Here is a 14,194-nt window from a genome sequence, read left to right as displayed (position 1 = left end):
TAATTAGTAATAGCTGAAAAAATGGGAAGTCTTGCCCTAGGGCTAGACCTTGTGATTCTCAGGGCAGGAAAGGGGTTATGCAGCCCACAGGGAGCCCAGTAAGAAACATGGGGCAAAGGGCTGATGTGGTTTCTGTGGGACACCTGAGCGCAAGGGACAAGGACCAAGAGCTCAGTGCTGGGGAGAAAGACAGAGAAGCAGCTCCCCATGCAGCCCAGGAACTGTCCCAGCTCTACTTCAGGGGCAGCACTCTGCACACACGCTTTGGAAAGGGTTGAGATTATACTGAAAAGGGCCTTGGCTGAGCCCCTCTCCCAAGATCCAGCCAAGACTACACACTCCGAGGACACTCTCCCGAGTGGGAACACCTTCTACCTGCAGATCCCATGTCTCAGCCTCTGCAGAGGCTCTCCTGGCTGCAGGATTCCTCATGAGTTACAAGGTGAAAGCAGCAGCACCACCACCTCCATTCCCCCTCAAGGAAAACACAACCTAACACATCTAAGGCACCGCAATCCCCCAGATCACAGTCCCCATCCGTTAGCTGCTTGATGGTTGGGTGAAAGTATAATACGAAGGTGAATGCGAGAGCACCTGCTGCCTGTTGAGTGTCTCCCAAAGGGACAATACAGTGTAATACAGCGGTCACTCCCGCCCCTGGCCATGGCATGACATCACGGATGCCTGCAGTTCTTCTCCAGGTTGCTTGCAGAAAGAAGCAATCGCTATGTTCCCATCTCCACCCTTCAAAAAGGTTTTGCCTCTATAGTCTAAAAGGTCTAATAGAAACTTCCCTCTCGACCAGCTCCAGTGCAGAGCAATAACCACATTCATGCTCTGCTGAAACCAGTTCTCCACCCTGGTTCTCCCACAGCCAGCACAGGGCTGGCCAGCACTCCCAGCCTAGTGTGGGCAGAGCCACCTGGCATCTCTCTCCAACCACAAGAGAGAAATGACTTTCTTCTCTTAAAAAGTCTTTTCCATTTTTGGAGAGAAAGCACACTCCTCCCCACAGTTTTATCACCTAAAATAACCTCTGCATCATTTTGACTCAAACACCACGATGTGTTCGAAAGCCCAGCTGAAGAAGAAGAAATTGGTTGCTCTGCATCCCACCACACTCTGCGTCTTTAAATACCAATTGCCACCATAACACCTTCCAGAAAGCATCATGCAAAATACCCTGACATCACACCACAGAATCACAGAATCACAGAATCATTCCGGTTGGAAAAGACCCTTGGGATCATCAAGTCCAACCATCAGCCCGACTCTACAAAGTTCTCCCCTACACCACATCCCCCAGCATCTCATCTAAACCACCCTTAAACACATCCAGGGATGGTGACTCCACCCCCTCCCTGGGCAGCCTATTCCACTCTCTGACCACTCTTTCTGGGAAACATTTTTTCCTCATGTCCAGCCTGAACCTCCCCTGTTGCAGTTTAAAGCCATTCCCTCTTGTTCTGTCACTAATCCCCTGTGAGAAGAGACCAGCACCAACCTCTCTACAACGTCCTTTCAGGGAGCTGCAGAGAGTGATGAGGTCTCCCCTCAGCCTTCTCCTCCTCACACTGAACAGTCCCAGCTCCTTCAATCTCTCCTCACAGGATTTATTCTCCAGGCCCTTCACCAGCTTCATTGCCCTCCTCTGCACTCACTCCAGCACCTCGAGATCTCTCTCATATTGAGAGAGATACCGCAGACAAGCTCCCCTGAGCTTGTGACAGCACCCAGGACATAAGCTATCACCCCCAGACCTCAGAGCTCAGCCCAGAAGATGGTGAGACCCTGTGCAAAGCCTGAGGTAGTGTCCCCAGGCTGGTCGAGCCACTCGCCGCAGGCACAGGCAGTGCTGGGGAGCATGGCACCCCACCAGCGAGCAGGAGATGAAGTTTGCTGGCTGCTTCCGTGAGCTACTGAACAGATCCATCTTCAGCCACTCCCTGACCTCGTTGTGCTTTGCTTTCCCACATCACCTCCCTAATTCTATTTCTTGGAAAGTCCTGCAAAATCTGCAGAACCAGGAAGGTCAAGTGCTTTCTGGGTCCATGTGTGATGGGAGTGGGGGTATGCACCCTGCAGCTGCACAGTCAATAAATATTAGTGCATTAGAGCTCAGTATCAGTGCTACAAGTCCTGATTTCAGATGAAATTATCTCCTTTCTGCACTGCATAACATGAGCATGCCCCATAACCAGAGTTAAAACACAGCAAGCTGTACAAATGGGCTTGCAAACCAGCTAAGAACTGTTGAAAACAGCCATCTTTGGGGCATGTGGACTCCTTTTTAGATCTGGAAAACAGCTAACTCCAAGCCAAGCACAGGTTGAGAACTAAGTGGCTGTAAGGCAGTTTTTTGAGGGTGCTTAGTTCAGAGGTGTCATATCCAGCTGCTGTGACCACTGCTGAGGCTTGCGCAGGGGTAATGCAGGGGTGAAGGAAACCAGGCAAAGCAACAGTGTCAGCTTTAGAACAAAAACTCATTTTTGTAATCATCCATGTCATAAAAACACACCCCTGTGTTACACAGCTTCACAGTTTATATTACCAGAATGCAATGGTTTGGGTTTCACCTCTACCTGAGTCTACCAAGACTGAAACCTGGTGAAAGCAATTTAACCATACACCTGCTGCAGGCAAATAGCAGGCATGAAGACACTTATTAGTCAGACTACCATTTCTTTATGCAAATACTCGAGTTCAACACTTTGCCATAGGGATTTTGTGGTAGTTTCAAGGACAACCTGAGCTTTGCACACTTGCTGGAAGTCTGCATCGGTAACCGTCCAGCTTTCAGTCTTATCTTCCAAAACACTCAGCACCTGCAGCATTCAGGGGATGTTCAGTGCAAACCAGTTATTTTTTCTGCAGAATTGTTAGGCCTGTAATTGCTTTGTGGGGGTGCAGAGAGGCCATTCCCTTGGCAAGGGGTAGCTCTTTGATACTCAACGGAGGATGCTACAGACGTGCCAAGCATTACCATCTCCTCACGTCTCTTCCCTACCTCCCACCTGCCTAACACTCACCTTAAAAGACTGCACAAATGTCCAGAGCAAGATGCGGATAGTGTAACCCTGGCGAAGGAGCTTGATAAGTCTCGCTGCCCTGAAGAGCCGCAGGAAGCTGAGGTTGATGAAGTTGTCCTGTGGAAAGTAAAGGTTTTGTGTCCTTCAGAAATTAACGCGATTAGAAACCACAGCCCGCAAAAAAGAAATTAAAATTACCAGCTTCACGATCTAAGCAGCAAATCGGCCACCAGAAAACCTTCCAAAAGAAACATTCGTCAGTGCAGATCACTCCACATGCAGCAAGTATGAGAAAATCCCTCTCCACAAGAGCCCTCCCCTCTGCTACTGGGTCAATGATAGAAAAGGAAAAGGCCCTTTCACGCTGTCCATGGAGGTCTTGTTTTCTTTGAGTAAGGCAGATTTTCTCCCCCTAAAGTCTCAGGGAGAGGTAATGGTGCCGTATTATCATTTTGTAAAGAATGAGGTTGTTTTGAAGTCTTGGTCAGCTTGCTTTCTACAATGAATTGAACTTAAGCCAAGACAGTTACAAGGGACTGCACATATAGCCTCTACTGTAACAAAGAAAGGCATTGTCCAGTGAAGATTAAAACATCCTTGAAAGAATGAGGATGTTTTCTAACCTGGAGGTTTTAAATGTTTATACAACAGGTGGCTGGACAGGTTCATCAAGGAGAAATGGCACCAGCAAGACTGGAAGATGAATCAATGGCAGCAAATCAATTGGGGAGGTTGAGTGTTCAACAGCAGGAAGGTGCCTTAGGAACCTGCTGATTTTTTAAATTACTATTAAATGTGCCTTCGCAGGTGGATCAAAGAACTGCTGCAGACAGATTCTGATTTCCATTTGTTTTGTATGATTCTCCCCACCCCACACCCCATTTTTTCCTTTCCTTCAGGGAAAAGAGGTTTCTTGCCCCAATGAGCTAATCTAGAGAGGGTTCTTTCCAAAAAAAACCATGCAAAAGCCAGATCCCTCTTGCCCTCCTATTTTAAAGAGATGAAAAATATCCCCCCTTTCCATACTGATTCCAATTCACTTATTTGTGAATCTCTGTTCACAGCCACTTATTTGACTGAGTTAGCTAAAGAGAAAAAGCATCCCACTTTAAACTACCAAACAGTGGAGTGGAAAATATAATCATAAGGAGCTCTTGTTGATAAAGATGAGCAAAAATAGTCTTTCCCTTACCAGAAGACACCCGGTCATATTGAACTGACCCCATTTCTTGCTCATTTGGCTACAGAGCTCATGCTGAATTTGGGGGGCTTGTTGGATCTATTCATTTATTTGAATGCCAGCTCAGTTTTGGGGCCATTAGCATCGCATTCCACCAATCCCATCAAAGAGTTCAAGAAATCAGTCTCAGGCATGCACTCGGTTTCTCTCATGTTAAAAACGCAAGCAGCTCAGAGTTAGGCACAGACCGTATATCAGACTCAATCCTCAAATAAAGAGAAAAGAGAAAAGCACAGGTATGTTCAATGAAAGAGCAGACAACACTGAGCTCATTCAAGTCAGCAACAGAAATCAGCTCTGGCAGGCAAAGCACAAGCGAGGATTCCCCTGGGTTGTTCAAGGTCAGTAAAACAGGCGCTAAATATTCATCACTTATCTCGGCATCAGCTTCTGTTCTATTTTTCACATCGCTTAAGTTCCCTTCACAAAACACTGGCTGAACTCACCTTAGCAGGTAAGGGCCACGTACGACCCAGGGGGCAGAGCCGGACCGTGGCTGGATAACCGGGTGCCATCGCTGATCTGGCCCGCAGTGCCCCACTGCCCTGTGCTGGCTGCAGCGCAGGCTGATGCACCTCCACAGAGCAGCTGCAGCCGGCTTCAGGGCAGGGCAAAGGCTTAGCCCCAAGACCATTTTAATCACGGAAAGTCTCCCCACCAGCAGGAACTGGAGCAGACCTTACGTGTAACGTTCATGGCACTTGGGCATCAGGCCTGCAAGTCTGACAAATTATTACCTTCAGAGCGATGCTCAAGGCAGATCTTCCCCGTGCACAAGCCTAACGCTCCTCCAAGGAGCACGTGCACAGGCAGCATCTGCAGGATCCATGTCTCTGTGTCTGACCCTGCCTTACCTCCCTCCTCCCACGTTGCTGCTTTGCTCAGACTTTGCTATAATCTCATAATTACAGCTGACGTGATGCTTAACATCTGCTTTGGTCTAGACTTTATACAGGACAGTCTGTGTACATGCAGTATGAAACAGGGGCTCAAACTGTGCAGTTATGTCTATAACCCCCCGCTCCCTGGCATTTGGAGGGACAAACAGTACATAACTTTTTTTCTTTTTCCCAGCCCCAAACCCTCCATTTGACTCATGCACTGCCACTTCCTAAAGCGCAGCAAAAGCCTCAGCTCTGCGGGGAATCACTCGCAACCCAGGAAAATCCCGTCACCAACATTTGCAGACCATTCGAAGGACCGTTCTCTGCGCTGTTTGTAGGGAGGCAAAATTACACACGCTTGTGATGGATGGAAGGGCTCCACGTGTGTAACCCTCAGCACACCGCATAGAAAACCTGTCCTTCAACACCTCAACTGTCCAGGCAGGTATTAGAATTGCATGCAGTTAAAGGGGAAACTCCACATTGCGATATTTCTTGTGTGTAACAGTGTTTTGCATCAATTCTCCTCACACTTAGCCACCTCTGTAACATGACACACATATGATCATCTTCTTGGTTACCAAGGTCTTTCTTTCCAGGTTTTTGTTTCCTTTTCTGTTGCACAGATGCTAAAGGCTGACCGGTGCTCACAAGAGGCACCATAACTTTGTGATTTTATGATTCACCTGAGGACTAGCAAATTATGTTTGAAAAACGTTTCCCCCTAGCCTGTCACTATTTTTCTAAAAGAGGGAGCCCCGTTACTGAAGGCACCCAGTCACCCCCAGGCCCTGGGGGGTCTGGGCACAGCCAGGCACAGCCACCACTTCCCACAACAGGAGCGTGACTGGAGCTCAGCCGAGTGGTGCATCCCTGAAGCAAACGGCAAAGCAGGAAGGAAAGAGGAACATATCACAGATAAAGAACTGTCCTTGACTGCTGTCCCACCATGGGCAGCCTGCTCTTTTACCCCTTTTTACAGTGTTTTCCATACTAACAAATAGAAAAGCCATGAAGAATAGGGTGTACAGCCATTGCATGGATCTGTTCCTCCAGCATCTTCAGCAGCAGAGTGGTTTCCTCCCCAACGCAGGAGCCGTGCCCACTGCCTGCAGGGATGCAGAATGAGCTCTATTCTGTACACCAGTAGCAAAGCACCAGCTGAGTAGATTTGGTGTTTCAGATTTTCAAATCTGCAGTGGGAATACGAGGGTTTTATGCCATGGTTGGACGTGCTGTGCAGGATTTAGTGAAGGAGGTTACATTACGCTGCCATAAAGCAGTAAATTTGGCAGAAGTCAAGCTGTTCATCCCCGCTTCTTCCTGCAGCCCAGTTGCAGAACACAACAACCCCCTGGACTTGAAACTTCGGATTTCTGGTTTCAAAATGAAGGGCTCACCCAAAGTTGCAAAGAGCTGTGGGAAGAGGAATCCAATCAAGCCAAGAACGGGATCACTCAGGAAGCTTTGGCAGTTCTTTTCACCTGGCATCAACAAGAATTAACCTGTTCTGCTAAGGAACTACTGTTGAGGAAGTGGTGGTGTTCCCATTTAAATGTCTGTGGCATTGCCAGTACTGAAGAGGAGTTCCTGAATCTTGCATAGGGTCTTGGCTTCCTCTGAAGCTTGGGGAAAACTCTTGTTGATTTTAAGAGACTGAAGATTTTTGACACGCTTGTCTGTGCCTTGGGGACTCTGCCATTACAGGCATATCATATAATGTCCTTTCATCCTGAGCCAGGAACCCTGGAAAAATGATTTTATGTGTGTGATGCCCAGATCTCTCCTTGTTCTCTACTATCTTTCAACTTTGGTGCTTCTGCTGTAGTCACCGCAGGCTCCCATCATCAGCAGCGGAAGGAAGAAGGCAGCTGCGGGGGACAACTTGGTGCTCCAAAGGTCTAACTTGGATGACTTGGACGTCGAGTGATGGAAGGAGCCTGGACCTGAATATATGACCACGGAGACTGCAATCCTAACAAACTGCAGGATGAGCATTCAAATCTTTAACCTGCAACATGGACAGCAACAAGGCCAAAATTGGGCCAAACAGAGAGAAGCTGATTCTTTTTCAGTATATTTTCATGTGTGCAGCTGATGCCAGAGCACTTATCTGTGCTGCCTGGGCCAGCGGTGCAGAAGGCGAAGTCTCCAAAGATCCTCACAGCTGCCACACATCTGTAATGGTTCCAGCCACCGCAGCACACGCACAGGATTCCCTTCTCAGATTGCACTAGGCAAACTTTTAACATATACATCGTTGGTTTTTTCTTTGCCGCTTCCTAGCAGAGAATTCCCTCCTGTGACCCTCCATGAAACATGCATGGGGTTTATTTGCAGCCTGGTATGAAGATTCGCTCTGATTTGTCTCTTAACAGCAACTGTGCAACAGGAAGTCCAGATGTTAACACAGATCCAAGAGCTGATGTCAGGTGGCCAAACAAGCATTTTGGATAAGCTTATGGTCTCATCTGTGTTACTAACCATAGCCAAGATAATTAAGAACAGAAGAATGTATGGGGGTTTTTTTGTATTCGTATTTAGTTATTCTCTTTTGCTTAATTTATGATTTTCAAAGACAAAGGCCAGTATTTCCAAAGGCATCTTTGGAATCAGGCACTGAATTCCCAGTGGGAGCTGGTTCCCAGTACTTTTCAGCCCTGTTCATAACATGGTTTATGCATTTTACTTGAGATGTTTGCTCTTGTATCCAGGGACTCCTTGTCCACTGTGGTGGCAAAATGCTTCTATATTCTGGTATCACAAAAAAAATTTCAAAGTTGAATAAAAATCACTCTTTCCTATGACTTTTCTTTTGAGGGAAGCAAGTCTACAATCACTTCAATAATTTTTTGGCCTTACAATACATCATAAACCATGGGCTTAAAAACTGTAAGGCAGTCCTCTTAAATGTACTGCTTCCCTCTGCAGAAAGTTCAATGCATCTCATCATAAAAGAAAACAAAACCAGTTTCTGAGAACTGAATTTGGTACCACCACTTTCCAAATGAAGGGTTTCCCAGCCAGCCAATCTTCTCTACTCCAGGTCATCCAGAAGCACCCTTCCCTCCTATTCTCATCCAATTTTCCACCAAAATAAAGCAAGTGTCAGTCTCCCCTTTATCATTGTCAGGTGTAACAAACAGCGGAGAACAGGCTATTGGTAACTGCATTTGCCTCACGTCACCAATTAGCCAAGGGGAAGAAGATGCAGAACAGAAGCCAGTTTTGAGGCACGCTGCAGTGAGGCTTTTTCACCAGTGCAATCGGAAATCTCATCAAAACGAATTAAATTAAAGAAAAACGAGAGAAAATAAAAGCAGAGAATTTAAATAATTGTTTAAATTCAATGAAACCAACCGTGTCCTATATGTGATGTTTTCATGGATGGATATTTGCAAGATTATTTACAAATTTTTTTTTTTGAGCAGCAGGTGCACAACATACAGACGGAGACATGGTTTTCGCATTGTATGTTGATTGGATGGCGTGATTCAGCAGGTAGATAAGGAAAATAAAGAACAAAACAGGAAACAAAAGAGAAAATGAGTAATCAGGACAAGCAAAAAAGGAAACTCTGAAAATTTCACTGGAAAAAAACTGTTTGGCTTTTGGGGGGTGTTATTTTATGATAATTATATAAATAAAAAATGCTTCAAACCAAAGATTCTGAGATCCTAAAGGTAACACAGACAGTGCAGTAGTTATTTGCATTTCATTTTGCAATGCAAATTGGGAGACAATTCACAAACACTTCTCAGTATGTTTTTTGTATTTCCAGGCATAGAAATAGATGTCAGTTTGCCATACACCCATTCAGAGTCCTGAGGCTGACTGTGTCCACAAGGACACCTTCTCCTTAATGCCGCCTATTTTACCTCAATTACTGAGAGGGTAAACAACTGACATACGTGTTTTTGCCTAAGGAAATAAAAAAATATATATATATTCCACTGCATTCACAAAGTAAATTACATATGACATGACTAGAAAATTAAAATAAAGCAATTAATCAACACATTTCTTTTCCTTTTATCTTTACTTTTCAGTGGGTTAAAAATACCGATGCAGCAAGGCTGGTGGAAGCCGAGTCTCTCAAGATGAGACCGCCCAGGTGAGCAGGTTTATTTACCTTGGAGAACACTTACAGCTGGAAAATGTAGTCATAGAGAAAAGTGGTGCTCCTGCAACTATGTGTGAGCCTGATCTCCAAGTCATGCCCAGACAGCATCCCCTCTCCACAGGGAGCTGCAGGGCTTCATGGGTGGGTGATACGGGGACAGATGCAGACTGACAGTTGAGATGACATTGTGGTTGTCACCTGGGCTTCTCAGCCTGAGAAACCCTCACATGTAATAACAGGTAATAACAGGGCTGAATGCAAGGGAAGGACTAATGGGGGCTGCCACCCAACTGTCCCCATGGCTGCCGTCAGCTGAGGAGAAGCTGGAGCTGAGGAAGGCAGATGGAGAAGAGGGCATCCTCTGTTGGGGGCACAGCTCTGAGTCATGACGAGGAAAGATCTGTTCTGTTTGGTTACTCTCAGCTCCGTAACACAGTGCAGAGAGCTGCTGCACCCTGGGTCATGTACCGAGCCAGAAAGTTGGAGTTAGCAGCATTAGCCATGGCGTTTTGTGCAGAGTGGATGTTCATCCCGAGCCTTAGTTACTACTCTACCCTACCTGGAAATATAAAGGGCAAAGAGCGGTTGGGCAGAGTCAGTGGGATTAAAGACAAGGCCATACGCCTGATCTGTGCTCTGTGAATCAGACACTCACCGGTCCTCACCTTGGTCCCTGCTGTTTGCAAACAGCGTGCTCACTATCACTGCATCAGGATTTTCAGCCCTTTTCTACATTTTTTTTAATTGGATCTAAATACCAGAAGTATTTAAGTGACTCAGGTGCAACTCCAGTTTAACAAAACAGCAGGTTATATATTACAAACATGGTTTAAAGTGTAACTCTTCCAGGATATATATGCATTGTGCCACTTTCCAGGCAGCAAAAGTCCTGGCGTTTCCCAGGCAGCTTTGAGAGCTCTTGGGTTTCCCCTGATGGGCTGTGGGTCAGAAAAACATGTGCTGCAACCTATCGCAGAGCCAACAAAATGGGACCAGAGCAGAGCACTGGCTCCTTCTGCTTGTTTTCCACCCCCTGTGCCACAGACTGTCCTCAGGACTGGAAGGAGAGGAAGGCTTGCAGTGGCAGTGGAGATCCTGGTACAAGGCTACCTCCACCACATGCCTCTGGTTGAAGGAGAATGAACTGCTCCATGAAAGGTGTCCTGAAACCTGCCATTATTTGCTGCCATTAACAATTCTGTTATACATGTAATCTTTGGGGCACCAGTGCAAACTTTCACTCATGTAATTAAGCAGTGATTTTGAGACCTGTGCATCATCACCTTTAAACAAATTAAGCTCCTAATGCCTCTTCAGCAAGCCGTGCACAATGCCTTTGAACCCTCAGCCCATCATCCCTATCTGAGGCCGAGAGGTGGATGTGTGCGGCTTAAGGCAGCGTGTGCTGGTGGCTACAGCAGCCACCCAGGGCGGGTGAGCACGGTGCTGCAGACAGGAGTGGGCTGGAAAGAGATCAGAGAGGAGCTGCACGAAAGAAGTTCTGAAAAACAAGTCTAGCAAGAAGGTGGCGGTGGGCCTCTGGGCACTTGGTCTGCAGGGGAAAACATGTGGAAAGGAGACATGGTGACTATAGAGAAATGCTGCAGAAGGGGAAGATTTAGAGAAAGCGGAGGTCAGATAGTCTATGGACTGAGCAGAGGACCAAGAGGTCAAGGGCTGAAGTGGTACTGAGGGCTTTTATATTAAAGACATGTTTGTGAGCAGCTTTATATTGGACACACTTCCAGGGGAAGCTGTTGAGCTGCATTAGGAAGTCCTCTCTAAGGTTTGACTTTTGGATCTAGTTACTCATAAACCAAAAGCCTCTTCATTACAACCTGGGAGAATAATGGGAAGGTGTATAGGTGCTTGAAGTTTACTGACTGTTTTTAGAGGTAATTCATACTACTCTTCAAAGGCATCCCCAAAGTGCTGCTATCTTTGATGTTGGAAACCAGAGAAATTACATCAGTGGGGAAGGGTGATGCCATCACTCCCAGCACCCTCAAAGTTATTACATCAGTGCCTGGCAACTCACACAAGGGTATTTGGGAGCACGTTTGCTCTTCAGCCCCAAGACCAGGAGAGGAGTGGTGAACCTCTCCCTACACAAACTCTCCTACCCTCGATAGTTTGAGAGCAGTGCCAAGGGACAGTTGCTGCTTCCAAAAAGCTGAAGACTTGCATACACAGCCCCAGATGTGCTGTGGCTTTGTCTTAAATTCCTTGACGTATCACAGCCCAACCTGATCAGTCCGCAGTCAATTCCCCAGGTGCCAGTCACCCTTGCTGAGGCTGGACCACCCCTGTGGGAGCTGGAGTGAGAGGCAGTGGCCTGTTAACAAGCGGGGACTGCTACCTGCCAAGCACGGAACAGGCAACACTGATGGCTGCTCTCTGCCTGCAAAACAGCTGTCCAAAGCAGGATTTTAATAAGAAGCGTGTGGGCTTGATGCTGCAAAGGAGACGCCTTCCTGAAGGAGAAGATGCCCATATCGGAGACACCACAGGCTCCCTTACACGTGTGAGTTGGCCGTGGTGCTTCCTCCTGGAAAAAGTAGCCAAAGAAGGGGTGGAAGAGAAGTGTCGGTCTCTGTTTGTGGCTGACTTGCGAATGTTTTCACAAATTTTCAAACCAAGGCAAAAGTTTGGGTGCCTGAGTCTGGCAAGAAAGTGTGTCCCATGACAGAGGGAATGGAGGCAAGAACCCAGTACCTTCCACAGTGCAATAAATCTCCTAAGCACTCAGAGAAGTGGTAGTCAGACCTTGTGTTTGATCTGAGCAACTTCACCCTTAATCCAAGCTGTGCATTGAAAACAAAAGGTAATCCAAAGTCTACTAAATAGAATTCACCAACTGTTAAATGAATGCCATTTGTGTGGGGAGTAAAACTTTGGGGTTTTGTGTGCTTTTTTGTGCCAAGGAGGTTAGGTAATAACGTATTTGTTAGAAACATTAATACGGTCTTCACCACCAGCTGAACGTCCTGTAAAGAAACTGGGGAGCATGGTTCTTAGCACACACAAAACAGATCTGTAAGCAAATCTCAGGGACTGAGAAAAAAAATTATGATAAAGTTCAAATTCATCACATACAGATACAGCATCATCAGCTAAAACATGCATTGGGAAAGGAGCAATTTATAAATTGGATAATATCAGGCTGTCAAGGCTTGAGTCAGACATTTGCTGCCCTTATGGAAAAATCCTCTAGAATTTAATGGCAAGTTTGTACACTTCACGTAATCTGCAGGACTCGTTAGCTGGGGGACAGCAGTCATTGTAGGGCTGGCCAACAAATCCTATGATAAAGTTTTTTGTTTTAATAATTGCCCCACAAAGTTTTTGTGCACATAACAGAAATGCACCATGTTGCCCTAATCCAGGCTGTGCAGACTGATGAGTTTCTGGCTGTTTCTATGTTCCCATCACCTCTCCCTTTCTCACTTCTCTTGTTGCCCTCACTCTGCCCCGTGACCAAGATTGGGTAGGAACCCCAAGGGACAGACATGTGCGTGTGCCCTGCAAAGCACCTCACACTCTAAAACAGCAGTCCTCAACAGAATCCTTCTGATCTTTTCCCTCTATTAAATTCAACAGGATTTTTCCATTAATAGGCAAAAACGGCTTGGGGTTAAGAGTTGTTTGCTGAATGAGAAAGAGAGGTTGTTTCCTGGCAGAGTCCCTAACACTGTCATTCTCATCACAGCTTTTTGCATGAAAGTCTTTGGGGCAGACAGCTGTGCTCATTGCCACGGAAAGAGCAGAGCTAATGGAAACAGGCTGCCAGGTCACCCAAGGACACCATCACATGGTGAGTCCCAGAGGCAGCTCTAGGGAATAAGGCTGGTAGGGAGAAGGTGCAGTGTCTTGACAGGGTACAGCTTTGTTGGTAAATGAAGCAAATTGAGCAAACTGTACTTACCGCAATCTCTGTTACTAAAATATCAGTAATACTTCCCAACACTGTTACAAAATCAAAGACGTTCCAGGCATCTCGGAAATAATTCTGCCAAATGAAAACACAAGGGGGATAGAGGGATCCAGGGGTTATTTTTTTTTCAACACAGGCTTTTTTTGTTTGTTTTTAAATGCGCATCACGAAATACAAGCATTTCATGTAGAGAGGAAACAGTTGAAAGTAAACAAGGAAGGCACATACCAGGACACCAAAGGCAATGATCTTCAGCACACATTCCATTGAAAACATGGATGTAAACACAATATTCAGGCATTTCAACATTTCTTCATATGCTTCTGGAGCATCATAGAACTAAACCAGGATGGAAGAAAGGCTGTTACTGGAAGATCACGTATAGAATAAAACCTTCCCAGCTCACTTGCCTGACTGCAAGACTCTTGCCCATTTTAGTGCCAGATTTTGAGCTCACTTTAAGCAAAACTTAGGGTTAACAATATAGTTATTCATTCCACTCCAGAAGCACACCATTGCCTACATGCTATCTTAATGGGGTAGCTGGGGATACACCAGGGTGGAGAGAATGTTGCTGGTGTACATCTCACCATAAGCAGAGCATGGACCAGGAGAGAGGAAGGGCGTTTTCAAAATCAGAGGACATGTGCAGAACTGTGTTTCGTTCCAGAAGACCCTAAGAATATGGTGACCCCTTGATTGTGAACATACTCTAAGCTAGGCAAGGGATAGGAGGGGAGATCATCCACAATATCCAGCCGTCTGCATCTCTTCCTCTTAGACACTGTGGATCATGTCCCAGAAGTTTGACACTGCTGCAGATTGGAGTAATTTCCCTGGGGTAGCAGGATGTTGAGCATCCCCAAAAAGTGACTCTGTGCTGCAGCAGGAAGCCCAGGTGGAGCTGGGACCTCAGGATGTGCAGAGTCCAGTTCCCATCCCACTGGCCATATGCTGAAGGGGCTATGAGCCAAACAAGCACTG

At 46.3% G+C, this 14,194-nt stretch overlaps 1 protein-coding gene across 13 annotated transcripts in view; it reads right to left on the bottom strand.

The window, feature by feature from the left end:
* Positions 1 to 14,194, bottom strand: part of CACNA1B (calcium voltage-gated channel subunit alpha1 B) — a 311,813-nt gene that overhangs the window by 47,299 nt on the left and 250,320 nt on the right. For all 13 annotated transcript variants that reach the window (XM_074846045.1, XM_074846033.1, XM_074846035.1 and 10 more), the window contains 3 exons: positions 13,439 to 13,549; positions 13,202 to 13,285; positions 3,030 to 3,146 (listed from right to left, as the gene is read on the bottom strand). In XM_074846045.1, coding sequence (XP_074702146.1) covers positions 3,030 to 3,146; positions 13,202 to 13,285; positions 13,439 to 13,549 — 312 coding nt within the window. The remainder of the gene's footprint in view (positions 1 to 3,029; positions 3,147 to 13,201; positions 13,286 to 13,438; positions 13,550 to 14,194) is intronic.

Source organism: Strix aluco, chromosome 20 (assembly GCF_031877795.1).
Source record: "Strix aluco isolate bStrAlu1 chromosome 20, bStrAlu1.hap1, whole genome shotgun sequence".
Lineage (NCBI taxonomy): Eukaryota > Metazoa > Chordata > Aves > Strigiformes > Strigidae > Strix > Strix aluco.
This window is presented reverse-complemented; position numbering and strand designations above follow the sequence as displayed.